At 51.3% G+C, this 15,974-nt stretch overlaps 2 protein-coding genes and 1 pseudogene across 2 annotated transcripts; 2 read left to right on the top strand and 1 right to left on the bottom strand.

The window, feature by feature from the left end:
- Positions 1–3,301: 3,301 nt before the first annotated feature.
- LOC123166811 (protein NRT1/ PTR FAMILY 8.3) lies at positions 3,302–5,751 on the top strand. The gene is made up of 5 exons (XM_044584611.1): positions 3,302–3,480; positions 3,586–3,685; positions 3,822–4,039; positions 4,124–4,662; positions 4,753–5,751. Exons 1-5 carry the CDS (start codon positions 3,427–3,429, stop codon positions 5,558–5,560), a joined length of 1,719 nt encoding a protein of 572 aa, XP_044440546.1. The 5' UTR covers positions 3,302–3,426; the 3' UTR covers positions 5,561–5,751.
- A 3,350-nt stretch (positions 5,752–9,101) lies between these two features.
- Positions 9,102–12,803, top strand: LOC123166623 (protein NRT1/ PTR FAMILY 8.5). Its single transcript, XM_044584428.1, has 5 exons — positions 9,102–9,372; positions 9,482–9,584; positions 10,234–10,451; positions 10,766–11,295; positions 11,781–12,803. Exons 3-5 carry the CDS (start codon positions 10,422–10,424, stop codon positions 12,424–12,426), a joined length of 1,206 nt encoding a protein of 401 aa, XP_044440363.1. The 5' UTR covers positions 9,102–9,372; positions 9,482–9,584; positions 10,234–10,421; the 3' UTR covers positions 12,427–12,803.
- A 369-nt stretch (positions 12,804–13,172) lies between these two features.
- Positions 13,173–15,397, bottom strand: LOC123169401 (putative F-box/FBD/LRR-repeat protein At5g25850; annotated as a pseudogene).
- Between the last annotated feature and the right edge of the window lie 577 nt (positions 15,398–15,974).

The following is a 15,974-nucleotide window of genomic DNA, read 5'->3' as shown; positions in this document are numbered from 1 at the left end:
GAGCACCTCCGAAAGACTGAGCCGACATATCATCTTGAAATTTACGAAGTCACCATAGGTACCTCGTCATCGACGGGACGTCTCCTCCCACTGAAAGCGCATCGCCGGAAATCCTGAAATAAATCCAGAAATAAATGCGAGCACCAGGATTTGAACTCTGGTGGGCTGGGGATACCACAGTCCCTCTAACCATCCAACCACAGGTTGGTTCACGAATGAGGGACCTCCTGGTTGCCTAAGGAACGAGCAGACAACGAGGCCAAACTTCGGTTTACGTTTAAGTACTAGCTACCAATTTATATGGATGATTCCACGTATCGCTTTGCACATGTTTTTTCTTCATGTACCTTTTTTAGTGAAGTTTCTGCTTAATTTTCATGATACATAAATTTTCCCATATGAAAGAAATAAAATAATTATCAATATGCAATTAGTGTTTATTTTATATCTTTATTCTATTTTCATTATTGTGTACATTGAAGAGATAAACATGGATTTTTTCTAAAATTTATGTGGATTTAAAAAATTGAACATATATTAAAAATATTGTGTAAATTTATCCATCTTCATTCAGGACCATAAGCACAAACAGTTATTGTGTATCTTCATTGTATTCAAAATTGACAATATTGTAGTTTAAAAACCATTCAACGTTTATTACATAGTATTGTGTGACAATAATAAACTCTATAAATGTAGTAACATGTTAAGCGTGTTTGTAGAAATTTAAGCATAATATTACACAATAATTTTTTAATACACATTTGACATTTTCTAAAAAACACTTTGAGCATTTTCTGAAATAATATGAAAATGAAAAATGAACTTGAACTTGAACGTGTATTTCAAAAAATGCTCACCGTGTTTTTACTATACATTCAACTTTTTAAATCCACATCAATTTTAGAAAAAGTTCATGTTTATCTCGTCAGTGTACACAATAACCATAATAGAACATAGATATAAAATAAACAATAATGACATATTGATAATTATTTTATTCCATGCACGGCCGTTTCCTAGGTATGTTTTGCGAGAATTAATTAAAGTCCAAGGGCATTCCTATAAAAAAACACGCACAGCTCAGAGCACACGTCCAGCGCCCGCAGCCACTGACATGTGGCCCAGCAACACGCTAGCATGCTACGCAGGCACTCGATACGGCGGCATACATTCAAAGGCATCGCATTTGAACGTCCAGACAAGTTATGACACCACTATTATGTATTTTTCAAGTTTAGGCTTGAAACTACCCGTGTCGGACAAGTTAGGGCACCTGTAGTGTATGTAAATTTTTCATAGGAGCTGTTGAAGTTGCTTGTCTAGTGCTAAAAGCTAGTCCGCTTAGATATTTTCTAGTTTTGTGGTATTTAATCTTTCCTCCATAAGAGTCTAGACAAACGCTTCCCATTGTCCCATTGGAGATGCTCTGGGCTGTTTAATTATAGACTGCGGAAATTTTCTATTTGCCAACAACATGGGGCCAGCTTAGAGGACGAGGCTCCACGGGCCAACTGCGGCATCGGACAAGCGAGAGGGGTACGCTCCCAAGCTCCCGCCATGGCCTCCACTGGCGAGCACACCGTGTCTCTGCTTGCGCGCCTTCCCACCCAGGTATCGTCCCCCTAGCCTCTGGCTCCGCTCTTTCGTCGTAATTATTTTCTCTACAATTCAACTTCTTTCTCCCTTTCGCCTGCGTATTATTTCAAGTTTTCAACCCCTGACATGGATGATGTTTCGCTGTTAATATTCAACGTGTATTTGAAAAACGTTCCTTGTGTATTTTTGCTTGTCCGGTTTCATCTTTGGTTTTATTATTCTTCCTTTTTCATTTCATATTTCATTTTGTTCTTACTTATTAATTTTTTGTTTTGTGGATGGGCTCCTAGCCCAGTGGTGGGAGTGCAGTGGTGCTCCCGTCAGCGCGGGTTGAATCGATGGGGCGACTCTGCACGACTCACTCCGCAGCAGCCGCCTGACTCGCCCCGCGGCAGTAGCTGGCACCCGAGCGATGCTTGTTCGCTACTGCAGAAGTCCCGCCACAAACCTATTTTGTATGCTCTTCTCTTTCTCTCTCCATTGTCCAAATAGCGGATATTTGATGAATATGGTCGGACGTCGTGAGTGACAGTGGATATTTAATAATGATGTTTGTTTTGATGAATCATGTTGGTGTTGCTCTAATACTTTTCATTGTTGCCTTCGCGGCTGCAGCGTCCACATTCACACATCATTTTCTTCCCCGCATGAGGCAGCTTGGCTGTTTAATTAGCGTATGTCGTGATCAACCACAATAGATCCCGTATTAAAAAAAACTATCATTTTAGGAAAATTTGGGAGGGGGAAAGCCTCCACCAGTTCCGTAAATCCAGAAAAACATTACGGAATCCTGTATAATAACCTCATCCATAATACTACACTCACGGGCAAATTCAACAGACTTTCACGGGGTGGAGAACATGCGCTAATCTAATTGGCCCCCTTGATTTTAAGTGGTGGGGCCCGTCCTACTTAATTGAATCATAACCATTAATCTCTAATTAGTCCGTAAGGCCCCGTAAAGTCCCCGTGCGTGTAGCATTACTCATAAGTTTATGGGAAGATAGCCGTTCCCGTATAATTTGGCGGGCAAAAGATCACAAGTTCATGATGAGCGCCGTGCGTCGTCACTCCGGTACACCGCCCGATGTCACCTTGTCATGCCGCCACTTTGCCGCCGCCCCTTCGCTGCCCGCTTTGTCTTGTCGTCCCTCTGTCGTCGCCACCACAGCAAGGCCTGGGGCCACCACCGTGCCTCCCATACTGCGCCACCCAGTGCCGGGCGCCGCGGTAGGACGGTCGCGATACCGCCACTGCCGCCCCTCGCACGGTCACCCCGCGTCGCCATCGTGTCGCCTCCATGCACGGGGCACCGCCTCGACGCGCTCCTGATGCTTCCACGCCCCACCGCACCATGCAGTTCACTCTCTCTCTCACACGCGCGCGCGTGCATACACACACATACACACTTGTCAATGACATGCGGGTCCTACGCCATTAGCTAGGTTTATTTAATAAAAGTAGAAATTAAAAAAAAAACAGATTTTACGGAAAGAGGTTTGCGTGAACTGAGAAAAGTTTGAATTGTTTGACAACTTCCCACTTTTACGGGAAACATTTTACAGGAGCTGTTAAGTTGTTTGTCTGGTGCTAAAAGCTAGGCCGCTTAGATATTTTCTAGTTTTGTGATTTTTAATCTTTCCTCGATAAGAGTCTAGACAAACGCTTCCCATTGTCCCATTTGGAGATGCTCTTGGCTGTTTAATTATACACTGCGGAAATTTTCTCAATGCCAACAACATGGGGCCAGCTTAGAGGACGAGGCTGCCTGCACGGGCCAATTGCAGCATCTGACAAGCGACAGGCGTACGCTCCCAAGCTCCCGCCATGGCCTCCACCGGCGAGCACACCGTGGCCCTGCTTGCCCGCCTTCCCGCCGAGGTCTCGTCCCCCTAGCCTCTGCCTCTTTCATTTTCTTTCTCCCTTTCGTCTCAGCTGACATGGATGATGTTTCGCTGTTAATTTTGGTGGGGATTGCCGTGGCAGGCGGCGGAGGCGTACACCACCGACGGGTCCCTTGATTTCGACGGGAACCCGGCGCTCAAGAATCGCACAGGTGGATGGCCCGCGTGCCGCTCAATTCTCGGTAATTTATTTCTTCTTCACCTGTTCTTGGCAGTAATAAAACTCTTTGCGTGATGATGATTAGTTCAGTTTTAATCTTGGATCGATGGTGTCTCTGCGTGATGGTTAATTTAGTTTGAACGACGGTGTTCACGCAGGTACCGAGTTCTGCTACTGCCTGGCGTTCCACGGCATCTCCTTCAACCTCGTCACGTACCTCACCGGCGTCCTGGGCCAGAGCAACGTCGCTGCGGCGAGGAACGTGTCCACCTGGCAGGCCACCTGCTTCCTCATGCCTCTCGGCGGCGCCGTCGTCGCAGACTCCTACTGCGGAAGGTACCGCACCATGGTCGTCTCCTGCTTCATCGGCGTCGCAGTAAGTACCCAAGCCAACTAATCACCACTCTGCAGTCTTCAGCTTGCCTGATCCAGACTCGAATTGAATTCTGTTTTTGTGCAGGGCATGCTGATGACAGCTCTCTCAGCGTACCTGCCGCTGCTCGTCAAGAACATCGTGTCGTCCAACATTGTGTCGTCTCAGGAATTCGTCTTGTTTCTCGGCCTCTACATGATCGCCGTTGGGTTGGGCGGCCTCCGGCCGTGCCTCATGTCCTTCGGCGCCGACCAGTTCGACGACGGCGATCCGTCGGAGCGCGCCACCAAGGGCTCCTTCTTCAACTGGGACGTATTCAACATGAACTGCGCGTCGCTCATATCCAGCACGGGCATCGTGTGGGTGCAGGATCACTACGGCTGGGCTCTGGGCCTGACCATCCCAGCGGTCGTCCTGGCCGCCGGACTATCTTGTCTGGTGGCGACGTCGCGGACGTACAGGTTTCAGCGAACTCGCGGCAGCCCGCTCACCAGAGTGTGCCAGGTCGTCGTCGCTGCCGTGAGGAAGTTCAGCGTCGACACGCCGGCCGATAGCTCTCTGCTCTACGACATGCCGGAGGACCACCTCGCCGGAGTTCCGAGGATCGAGCACACCACTGATCTCCGGTCAGTTACTACAATCCTCTGATCGAGTTTACCTCGCGTCGCGTGCTTGGTTACCACTAGACTGATCTGATATGCTGCTTGCTTGATCAGATTCTTCGACAAGGCCGCCATTCTTGTGGCTTCCGACAAGGAGGTGGAGGCGGCAGCCGCGCCAGCGCGGACCAGCCCGTGGAGACTCTGCGTCGTTACGCAGGTCGAGGAGTTCAAGATTCTCGTGCGGATGCTGCCGCTCTGGGCGACCGTCGTCTTCTTCTATGCCGTGTCGGCGCAGGTCACGTCGACGTTCGTCGAGCAAGGCATGGCGATGGACGCCACCGTCGGCTCCGTGCGCGTCCCGCCGGCATCCATGTCCACCTTCGATATACTCCCCATCATCCTCCTGGTCCCGCTCTACGACCGGGCTTTCGTTCCGGCTGCCAGGAGGCTCACCGGGAGGGAGAAGGGCATCTCGGAGCTGCAGAGGATCGGCGCCGGACTCGCCATGCCCGTGCTCGCCATGGCCGCCGCGGCGCTTCTAGAGACGGCGCGCCTCCGTGCGGCGCCAAACTCGACGAGCGTGCTGTGGCAGGCGCCGCAGTACACGCTGGTTGGCGTGGGCGAGCTGCTCACTACCATCGGGCAGCTCGACTTCTTCTACGGCCAGGCGCCGCCCGCCATGAAGACCGTGTGCACTGCGCTCGGGCTCCTTGCAATAGCGGCCGGCGGCTACCTGAGCTCGTTCCTACTGACGACCGTGCAGTGGGCCACTACGACCGGCGGCGCGCCGGGGTGGATCCCCGACGACCTGAACGAGGGTCATCTGGATCGCTTCTTCTGGATGATGGCCGGACTTGGTTGCCTCAATCTGATCGCGTTCGGGAGCTGCGCCAGGAGGTACAAATCCAGGAAGGGTTGCTGATTTTTCAGTTGCTTCACCATGCGCACATTTCTTTTTACAGCCTACGGTGTATGATGCACTCAAGACAATGCACACGATTCATCAGCAATAGAGAAATGCCTCAAAAAATATCAGCAATAGTGAACCACTTCAAGAATGTGAACTGGGTTCACTTGTGTTGTGTGGAGGGTCGATGTTCAACCCCGCTAAAAGTCGATAAAATATATGAGCTTTTTGCTCAACACATTTTTTTTTTGAAGAAAGGGTGAATTTTATTGATTTAAAATGGAGCATCAAAATGATACAAATACAACGGGCACACACCTAGTCTCTGCATAGCTAAGATGCCCAGCCAACACCAACATGCACAAAAAACACACCGACAAATAGCAAAGTCATAAAAAACCAAAGTTATATGTAGACAAGGACGCCGCAAACTCCCTCCTCCTCTCCCTCCGCCGCCGCCGGAGGACGCCGCCGGGCTAAGCCCGGGGGCCGACGGCGGTGGCGGGGGATCTCCTCTCGCGCGCGTCTCCGGGGTGGGGCGGACCCCAAGGCATGTGGTGGCGCGACCGATCTGGGATCTGCGGCGCGGCGGATGGCTGTAGCAGGCGGCGGGAGGCCGGCCCGTCCTGGCGGCGGGCGGCCCAGTCGCGGGCGGCGGCCAGGGCTGCGGGCGCTGCGGATGGCCCTTCGGGCGGCGGCGGCAGCTGCGGTCGGCGGCGGCCGGCTTGGCTGCGGTGGCGTGTGTGCTGCCTTCAGATCGGCGATGGCGGCGTGGAGGGCCTGGTGGTCTCGTCGGCGGCACCTTCGTTCAGATCTGTTCTGACCGGTGCAGCCGGCGGTGGTGGTCATCTCTTCCGTCAGAGGTGGTCGACCTGAGGCTGGGTGTTCGGATCTTGGGATCCGTCATCTAGCACCAGCTGCGAGTCGGGGAGACGTAGTTTCCGGTGAAAACCGAGCCGACGGCGGGCGATGGCGGCGTTCCATGTCGTTACCTTGATGAAGGCATCGTCGTGTGACTACCATCGACCCACTCGTACTGCTCCGGGGGAAACCCTAGGATCTGGTGTTCCAGACCGGATGATGGCGGCACTGCGGTGTCGTTTCTCTCTTGGGAGCATCGTTTGTGGAGCAGTGCTGGAAGTCAGAGGCAGGAGGTGGAGCGGCTTCGTCTTGCACGGAGCTTTGGTGGAGATGTCAAGTCATGCCTGATCGACAGGTGCTACGCTTGGTCATGCCTGGTCGGCAGGTGCTACGCACGACAGATCCTCCAAGGACTTCAAGCTGTGTCGGCTGGTGGTACTTGGCAGCATGGCGCTGAGGTGTATCAGTGGCGACCGCGACGTGTTCAGCTGTTTGCGCGCAGGGAGGAGGTGCCGTTGGGCGCCGTGGTGGCGTCGACGATAGCTGGACCGAGCAAGGTTGATGCATCAGTACAGTTCTGAAGATGGAGCGGTGGCAGTTGGCGGCGGTGGCCTCTGATAGCATGCCGGACCAGTGTGTGTCCCAGACCCGACAAGTGGCTAGGTTGGGGTCTCGGGTCTTAGATGTTAGGCTTGGCTGCGATGTCTGTTTGGTATTAGGCCCAGGCTATCTGCACCCCTTCATCAACTGGATAGGTGTAGCGATAGTTTGTTGCTTAGACGGCGGCTTTAGTCTTACTATTGTATGACTTTGTAAGGTCTTGTGAGAATAATTAATAAAGTGGCCGTATGCATCGCCCAGATGCAGAGGCCGGGGGTCATCCTCCTTTTCTAAAAAAAAAATATGTAGACAAGGAAAAAAACAAAACGATCAGATCCACCATCGGCAAACTATAACTACCACCATATCGCCCCAACCATCTCACGCCATCATACAGACAACGAGGTTCTTAAATAGCAACGCCTTCAAAAAGGGAGTGACACAAGTGCCGCTGTCATTGGATCCAACCACCCAAGATCAGAATCTAGGTTCTCACCCTGAAGAACCAGTCCAAGCATCTCCACGCATATGCTAAATTATCCTGCACTCCTATTTCAAGTTTGAGATGACATGGAGAAAAATATGTGTGTTATCTATTACAGGTAAGATTTTTTTGTTGATTTTCCTCCTGTCCGCGACGACCCCATGAGTGTGCTTCCTCGGTCTTGCTTCAGTAGATAGTAGCATCACGGCGGTGGCCGGCACAACACCGTTGGCATGTAGCGGCTGGGTATCACAACGACATAGTGACATACCGTTACGTGAGATATTTATGCATTCATCGCAACGCATGAGCAATTATCTAGTTTTCTTAAAATGTTTATAACATTCAGAAAATCATCACATTTAAATATATTCAGGCGTTAAAAAAATGTATCATGACATGTTACAAAAATATTTTTACAATAGCACTTATGTTCATATAATATAACAATTTTGTTTTCCTAATTTGGTAAAGATGTTCATCACATTTAAAATATGTTCATACATTACAATAAATGTATATGTGAAAAATATATATATTGTAAATATTTGTTCGCATAATTTTGGAAAGATGTTTCGTACCTTTCATAGAAGTCGTAACACTTAAATGATGTTTCACACATTTACAAAAATGTTCATGTCATTTATGAAAAATATTCAATGTAATTAGAGCCAGGGAATTGGAGTTGAAGGGGTATGATACTTGAAATCTATTGTTTGGTTGGAGGGATTGGGAATTCACAAGGGAAGAGGCATGGGACTTAGACTCCAACTCCCACCGTTTAATTAAAAGGGGAGGAGGTGGGAGTTGGAAGGGAATTGTTTAAGTGAGTCAATCTTAACCTTTCATCCTAATTTCCCTTATCTAGTCCCAATTTTCACGAACCAAAAAAGAGAGTACAATTTCTCCTCAAATTCTCACACATAATTCCTATCACGCACCAAACAAAGGATTGGGAATAAAATGACTTATCCCATGTCTAATCTCGACCCAACTCCCTACTCTAAACTCCCATTCCCCTTCCCAAATATTGCCAAACATGTTGTAAAGAGAACAACAAAGCCACGTCTTGTAATTGTAACACACGCCCCAGCCACCACAGCAGGGCCCGGCCGCCGCCCAAAAGGCCGCCACCGCTCACCTGGGCGAGCCCCGCTGCCTCCCATGGCCGAGCCACACCTATGCACCGCCGCCGCCCATGCTGGTGCCTCCCGGATGACACACCGCAACACCTCCTCCGCGGGAACCCGACCGCACACCACCGCACCGTTGCGCGCCTCCCCCTGCACCGCCGCACCAGAGAGGCCCTCATGTGCCACCCGCGTGACGCCACTCCCCCGCGCGAGGAAGGCCCGTGAGGGCTCGCGGACCATGCCCGCCGCCTTCCTCTGGAGCCGCCCGCGTGAGCGGCCCGGGAGGGAGGGGACTGCCTACTGTGTGTGTGGGGGTGTGTGTGTGTGTGTGTGTGTGTGTGGGGGGGGGGGGGGGGGGGGGGGGGGGGGGCGACGACGTATGGTGGAAAACACAAACATTGAAGGAAGCATCGTGCGGTTTGGAGATTAGATGAGATGGTAATACATGCATCCATCAGCAGACAAGGATGGGCACTAGCTCAGCAGCAACACCACACGACGTGGATGGATGTGCCTGGTACTTATAAGGAGACACCTCTGTCTCCGTAGCTTGTGCTTTCACTTCGTCTGTAGCTCGTCCTTTCCCTTTACCCACCAGTGCAGCTACCGGGAGGTAGGAGAGCGAGGCCGTACTACTTAGCTAGGTACTGTTTCTCTCGGTTGCCCTCTCCAGCTTTCAGGTCCTCTGTTTCTCTCGGAAAACGATAGTGCTGGTACTAGGAGCTAGGCTCGACCGCCCTCCCGCCGAGGTCTCGTCCCCCTCTCGCGCTCTGCCTCCATGGCCATGCTTGTCTTCTCTACGATTCAAATTATTTTCTCCCTTTTGGCTTGACCGACGGATGGGGATTTCTGTCGCAGGGAGCGGCGGAAGCGTACGCCGCCGACGGGTCTCTCGACTTCGACGGGAACCCGGCGCTGAAGCGCCGCACGGGTGGATGGCGCGCGTGCCGCACACTTCTCGGTAATCTTTCATGCTTTCTATTGAGATTTTTCTTAAGGAAGCGGAAGGACTCCTACGGCGTATCATTCCTGAGACTTGTCTATCCATGGCTGAAATCTTGTGTATATTTTCCCCTAGCTGCCTTGTGGTTGTGGATCACCTAGGCTCTCCATATTAAACCTGCTTCTGCATCTAAAAAAGGGCTTCGTTGGATATAATATATCCGTTGATGACTGGCCTGGCCTGCTCGATTGAAATAACAAGGCAATCATGGATGGATCGATCATGTCCCTGAACTCTCTTTGGGCAGGCATATGATGCAACAAACCTGCAGTCTTTGAACGGATGATGCATGCTCCACTGTACCATTGCTCTACATTAAGTCTGTTGCGTTTTCCTACACCCATCTCTGCGACAAGTAATTCGGGACGGAGGAAGTACTAGCAGCTAGGAGAAGACCTCATAGCCAACTGACAAGTCGCCGTGCTTACTGTTTATGTAGATATATTTGTTGTATGCGTAGTACGAGCTTGCATGATTAGAAATGAGTATGAGATTAATATTTGTCAATGCAATATTCATGATTTATTTCTAAATTGGATTAATAAAAAAATTGCCTGATTATGATATTTTTCTATTCATTTTCACCTTCTTCGATGGGGATGTGCAGCTATTGAATTCTGCTACAACCTATCGATCAATGGGATCACGTGCAACCTCATCACGTACCTCACCGTCGTCCTGGGCAAGGGCAATGTTGCGTCTGCAAGAAGTGTCTCCACCTGGCAGGCCACCAGCTCCGTGATTCCACTGGTCGGCGCCATCTTGGCCGACTCCTACTGGGGAAGGTACCGCACCATGGTCATCTCCTTCTCCACCTTCGTCGTGGTACGTTAATCCCACCAACAACCATACACTAGAATAAATCACCACTCTGCATCTTGAGACGCCAATTGAGATATTCTGATTACGGGCTACTTTGATTTATATTCTTTTATTAGTATATATTGATTGGAGAATCTATTTCCGTTAGAAAAGATTGGTATTGCGCTTCGTCGATTTTAGGACGGGTAACCACAGGAACGTTTTCTCTGACCCATTTTGCATTAGCATACCAAAGAAGAATGCCAGCGAGTTCAACCTCATGGATTTTTGTTGTTTGAAGTTTGGTCGATATGTTTTTCTTTTCCTTTTGCTTGCAGGGGATGATCCTGACAGCTCTCTCGGCGTACCTGCTGCTGCTCGTCAAGAACGGCATATCGAATGTGGTGGCGGTTCAGGAGTCCATCATGTTTCTCGGCCTTTACATTATCGCGGTCGGAGTACGCGGTCTCCGGCCATGCCTGATGTCCTTTGGTGCCGACCAGTTCGACGACGGCGACCCGTTGGAGCGCAGGGCGAAAGCCGCCTTCTTCAACTGGTACGTGTTCACCATGTACTGCGGGTCGACGATAGCAAGCACCGGCATCGTGTGGGTGCAAGACCACTACGGCTGGGCACTGGGCCCGACGATCCTGGCCGTGGGACTCTCCTGCCTGGTTGCGACATCGCGCAAGTACAGGTTTCAGCCAACCCATGGCAGCCCACTCACCGGAGTGTGCCAGGTCGTCGTCGCCGCTGTCAACAATTTCAACGTCGAGTTGCCGTCCGATAGCTCTCTCCTCTATGAGCTGCCAGATGACAATCCTGTGATGAGGGGATTTGAGAGGATAGAGCACACCACCGATCTTCGGTGAGTTCAATGACTACTCTGAGATTTGCTCGTGTCGAGAGTGTATTTTCTACTCTCGGGTGTACTACACCAAGTTGTTCAAAAACTGAAAAGGCATTATCAAACAATATCCAAACAATCTGAAATTTTGCGACATGGATCTCAATGAAATGTTTGAGGTTGTTGCAAAGTTTCATCAAAAAATAACATCTGAGGAGCTCCTACAAAAAAAAAAAAAAAAATCACTGCTCAAACGGTGCACAAAACTTTGAGCAGCGATTTTTTTTTTTCTGTGAGAGCCCTCGGGATGTTACTTTTGGATGAAATTTTACAAGAACCTCAAACATTGATAGAGTTTGCTGTCTCGAAATTTAAGATTTTCTGGATGTAGTTAGATAATGGTTTTTTAAATTTTGGACAAACTCGGGTGTAGTACACCCGAGAGCAGCCACTACTTTCAGTTATCAGATTCTTGACATGAGAGTATCTGCTGCTTACTTGGTCAGATTCTTTGACAAGGCAGCCATTGTCGGGCCGTCGAACAAGGAGATGGAGGAGACAGACGCGCCGGCGTTGCGCAGTCCGTGGAGACTCTGCGCCGTGACGCAGGTGGAGGAGCTCAAAATCCTCGTGAGGATGCTGCCGCTCTTGGTCACCATCGTGTTCTTCTACGCCGTGGCGGCACAGGTCCCGTCAACTTTCGTGGAGCAGGGCATGGCGATGGACACCGCCGTCGGCTCGGTGCGCATCCCGCCCGCGTCCATGTCCACCTTCAACGTGCTCACCATCGTCGTCCTGATCCCGCTCTATGACCGGGTGTTCGTGCCGGCGGCCAGGCGGCTCACCGGGAGGGAGAACGGCATCTTGGGGCTGCAGAGGATCGGCGCCGGCCTCGCCATGCCCGTGCTCAGCATGGCCGCCGCGGCGTTTCTCGAGACGGCACGCCTCCGCGCGGCAAAGGCATCGCCGCTGGCGCCAAAGGCGACGAGCGTGCTGTGGCAGGCACCGCAGTACGCGCTGGAGGGCGTGGGCCAGGTGCTCACAACCGTCGGGCAGTTCAGCTTCTTCTACGGCCAGGCGCCGCCCGCGATGAAGACAGTATGCACGGCGCTCGGGCTCCTCTCGATAGCAGCCGGGGAGTACCTGAGCTAGTTCCTGCTGACGGCCGTGCAGTGGGCGACGGCGACCGGCGGCTCGCCGGGGTGGATCCCCGACGACCTGAACGAGGGGCACTTGGATCGCTTCTTCTGGATGATGGCCGGACTGGGCTGCCTCAATCTGATGGCTTTTGTGAGCTGCGCCGTGGGGTACAAATCAAGGAAGGCTTGATGCCGACGATGTGGCAGCAATTTCGTCGATAATCGTTAGCCATGTTCACCAATATGAAGACAACTTGATGTATGCAACGATTCGCATTCGTAAACAAGAGGGAAATTGGATCATCAATTTGATGTGGCAGCAATTTTGGCTAGGGTTTCCGCCGCTCGAAATTGGATAGCACTACTTTTTGGAACGAGTAATTACTTACAGATTTACTACATTCAAGAAACTCGTATAGCTACAAGAGGAAACTGTGAAAACATAGCCAATGGTATTCGAACGATCATCTACACGGAGAGGCTCGTACTAGCGGTCATGATGATGCATGAACGAAGCTGAGTAAGCACCACGAGTAAGCATTGCATTGTACAGGGCCTAACCTAACCAGTAGACAACAAGATTCGATCCGCCGTGCATGGATTAGTTAAGTTCTATCAAACCATCCCCACTACTTAAGCCAAAGAGATTAGTTTCAACCAGGCTCATGCATGGGAACGTCAGGGCTTTTCACCATGCCCCATTTCATCGAAGCCAAACAACATCCAGTTTTACAATCTACGTAGTTTTATCAGGCAAGCATCACTACCAAGATAAGCCCAGCAGAAGCTAAAGCAGCATTCATCTACTTAAACAAAACACATGCTGACATGCATAGGAGTTATAGTCCATAAACAGTAGCGCCACTGACCTCAACACTTCAAGCTAATCATGCTAGAACCAAGAACACCGCCCGGTCTTCATAAACACAAACCAAAGCGATCGCTTGTAGGATGTTGCAAAAGCACACTGACCACTCCTAGGAACATTAAGCTTGGATGATGAAACATGTTGCTGCTCTTAACTTCACCAGCAAAAAAGGGTCACGAGAAAAATCTGCTCCGGTTTTGAAGCACCATGGCCTGCCTCCTTCAGGATCTGAACTCCCATACGCCATGAATCCGCAGACTTTAGTACTGCCCCATGTCAGATTAGTCAGATTCCCCGCTATGGAGCGCCCTTTCGCCCTTGAAATTGAAGATAAATCAGGATTGGGGAAGATGAACACCGCATGCCTCAGCACCCTTGCGTTCTGCAGGAAGTACTTGAGAAAAGCCATCTCGCCTTCCTCCCCTCTCAATTCACGGATAGTCATAATCTCGACGCGCAACATAATGCTCACGATTGGGCCAACCTCATCCCAGAACTTATTAAGTTCGAGCTTGCCAGTGGGTTCATCACATCTTTCACACTGCAAATTGGTTAAGTCAGTGAACAGTTCAACTACTGATGGATTATGCATTGCAGCAGCAACACTAAAAAGATGATGGATAATAACTGAAAAAATAGTAGCGCTGCTAATAGCATTGGTATAGCGTTCTAAGCAATGTCTCGCTAAATAAATCAATGCATGATGTCTCGTTCTAGCACGCTAATAGCAAGTGATAGCGCGATATAGCATGTTAATAGCGTATTTTAAGGACGGCGCTGTTTTGCAATGGCACTATTTTCTTTTATTGTGTATACTGCTAGCAGCCTATAGTAAGTGCTGATGAAGATGAGTACCCTGATATGCAGACACGACACATTAGGAAAGCACTTCAGGAAAGTGGCCACCATCTTGGCTTCATCATGGACTCCTAAACGCACATTCAGGCTCAGCGTAGTCACGCTTGTGAACATAGTGCTTGCGCTTGGCTTCATCCCAGGCTGGAATGGAATGCGCCCAATTATTCAACAAAGAAAGATCAGACATTGAATTAAACATCTTTGCCAATTGAACAAATGGAAAGGTTAGGTAGGTGATCTACCATGATGATGGTGCCGCCGGCCTCAAGGGCGCACTTTCCTGGCTCCAGGTACCCGAACGATTTCAGGTTGGGGGCATTGCCAATGTTGATCCCGGTGCGCAAGCCACTGGCAGGGTTTAGAGATCGCCGAACCTTGTACAGGATGCCGCTTGAGGTGCGGGGTGTCCACCATGACGACGCTCTCCATCACGGAATCGCAGATCTGCACGCACCGGAGGCTCTGGCTGACGAGGCGGGGGCTCTGTCCCTTCATGCTCCCTTGAATGTTGAGGGTCTCCAGAACGGGGCTCCTCGCGACGACGGCTTCGACGTTCCCGTCCTCCATGACGACGCTGAAGATGCCGAGCTCCCGGAGGTTGGGGGAGGAGGCGTCGCCGAGGCAGGTCGCATCAGGGAACTTCCAGACGCCGACGTAGAGGCGGGTGAGGGTGGCGATGCGGAAGAGCGTGCCGGGGAGATTCACCTCGCGCGGGCAGGGGCGGTTGACGAGGACGAGCTCCTGGACGCCCTTGGCGGCCATGAGACGGAGCCAGCGCTTGAGCTTGGCGTGGCACGCGTCCATGGGGGTGCAGAGGAGGTGGACGCAGCGGAAGGGCCCGGGGTGAGCGGCGAGGGCGCGCGACACAGTGGCGGAGACGGCCGGCGCGTCGGCGCGGGTCGGGGACCAGTGGTCCAGGAGGTGGGTATCGACGAGGACCAGCGGCGCGGAGAGCCAGACCCGGCGCCAGCGCGTGGCGAGCACGGCGGTGCACGCGGCTTCCTTGAAGGGGAGGCGGGAGACGATGTCGTGGAGGAGCGCGTCGGAGAGGCCGCTGATGCGGTCGACGCCGTGGTAGGGGGCGGTACGGCGGGCGGCGAGGCGGGCGGTGTGGGAGACTGGCGGCTCGGGGAGGCAGGTGTAGATGTACGGCAGGAGCTGCTCCGCGTCCATGGCCGGCGGCGGCGGGAGGAGAGCAGAGCACGAGAAGGAGGAGCCCGGCTAGGGTTTCGGGCGGAGAGGCGAGCGACGAGTGAGGAGCGAGGTGTCTGTGACTGAGTGGCGGCGATGGTGAGAAGAGGAGATGTAGGGTTTGGTCGGTGGTGTTGTCTGCTTCGGGCGGGCCAAATGTTGGCAACCGGGTGCTCTTGGGCCCATCAATTTGTACTAGTATTTAATTTGCTTTATTTATTTCGAGGTCCACTCTTTAATTCACTTGATGAAAGAGTAAAATAAGGTGTCGTAAGGGCTATCCCTTAGTAGTTTTGGTGATTGATGACAATGTTTTTGCGGATTAATCGTGTGCATTGAGCATTTCAGATATATCATGTCTAGGCACAAGACGATTTAGTACCCCTCGAAGACTATTGAAGACGGCGTTTCTCTATGTTTCTTTTCGGTGGATTTGAGTTGTAGGAAAGCCGTACTATTAAGAGGGATCCGTGTTGGGAAGGTTTGGGTGCAATCAACACGTACACGTCTGTTCCTTTTTGCACCACCTTTCCTTTGGCTCTTTGGAGCATCCTCCGTCTCTCCGTGTCTCTGCAAAATGAAGGACTCCTAGTGTTGCTGAACTAGGGCATGCGGTAGTACTGCTCTTCGGAGCGGTAGTACCG

This window comes from Triticum aestivum, chromosome 7D (genome assembly GCF_018294505.1).
Source record: "Triticum aestivum cultivar Chinese Spring chromosome 7D, IWGSC CS RefSeq v2.1, whole genome shotgun sequence".
Classification (NCBI taxonomy): domain Eukaryota; kingdom Viridiplantae; phylum Streptophyta; class Magnoliopsida; order Poales; family Poaceae; genus Triticum; species Triticum aestivum.
Note: the sequence above shows the minus strand (reverse complement) of the source record. Positions and strands in the feature narration are given on the sequence as shown.

Coding starts and splice junctions, on each gene's coding strand:
- LOC123166811 (XM_044584611.1), top strand. CDS start 3,427: ATGGCCTCCACCGGCGAGCACACCGTGGCCCTGCTTGCCCGCCTTCCC. Junction 3,481..3,585: donor TTGCCCGCCTTCCCGCCGAG/GTCTCGTCCCCC, acceptor TTGCCGTGGCAG/GCGGCGGAGGCGTACACCAC. Junction 4,663..4,752: donor GAGCACACCACTGATCTCCG/GTCAGTTACTAC, acceptor TTGCTTGATCAG/ATTCTTCGACAAGGCCGCCA.
- LOC123166623 (XM_044584428.1), top strand. CDS start 10,422: ATGGTCATCTCCTTCTCCACCTTCGTCGTG. Junction 10,452..10,765: donor CCTTCTCCACCTTCGTCGTG/GTACGTTAATCC, acceptor TTTTGCTTGCAG/GGGATGATCCTGACAGCTCT. Junction 11,296..11,780: donor GAGCACACCACCGATCTTCG/GTGAGTTCAATG, acceptor TTACTTGGTCAG/ATTCTTTGACAAGGCAGCCA.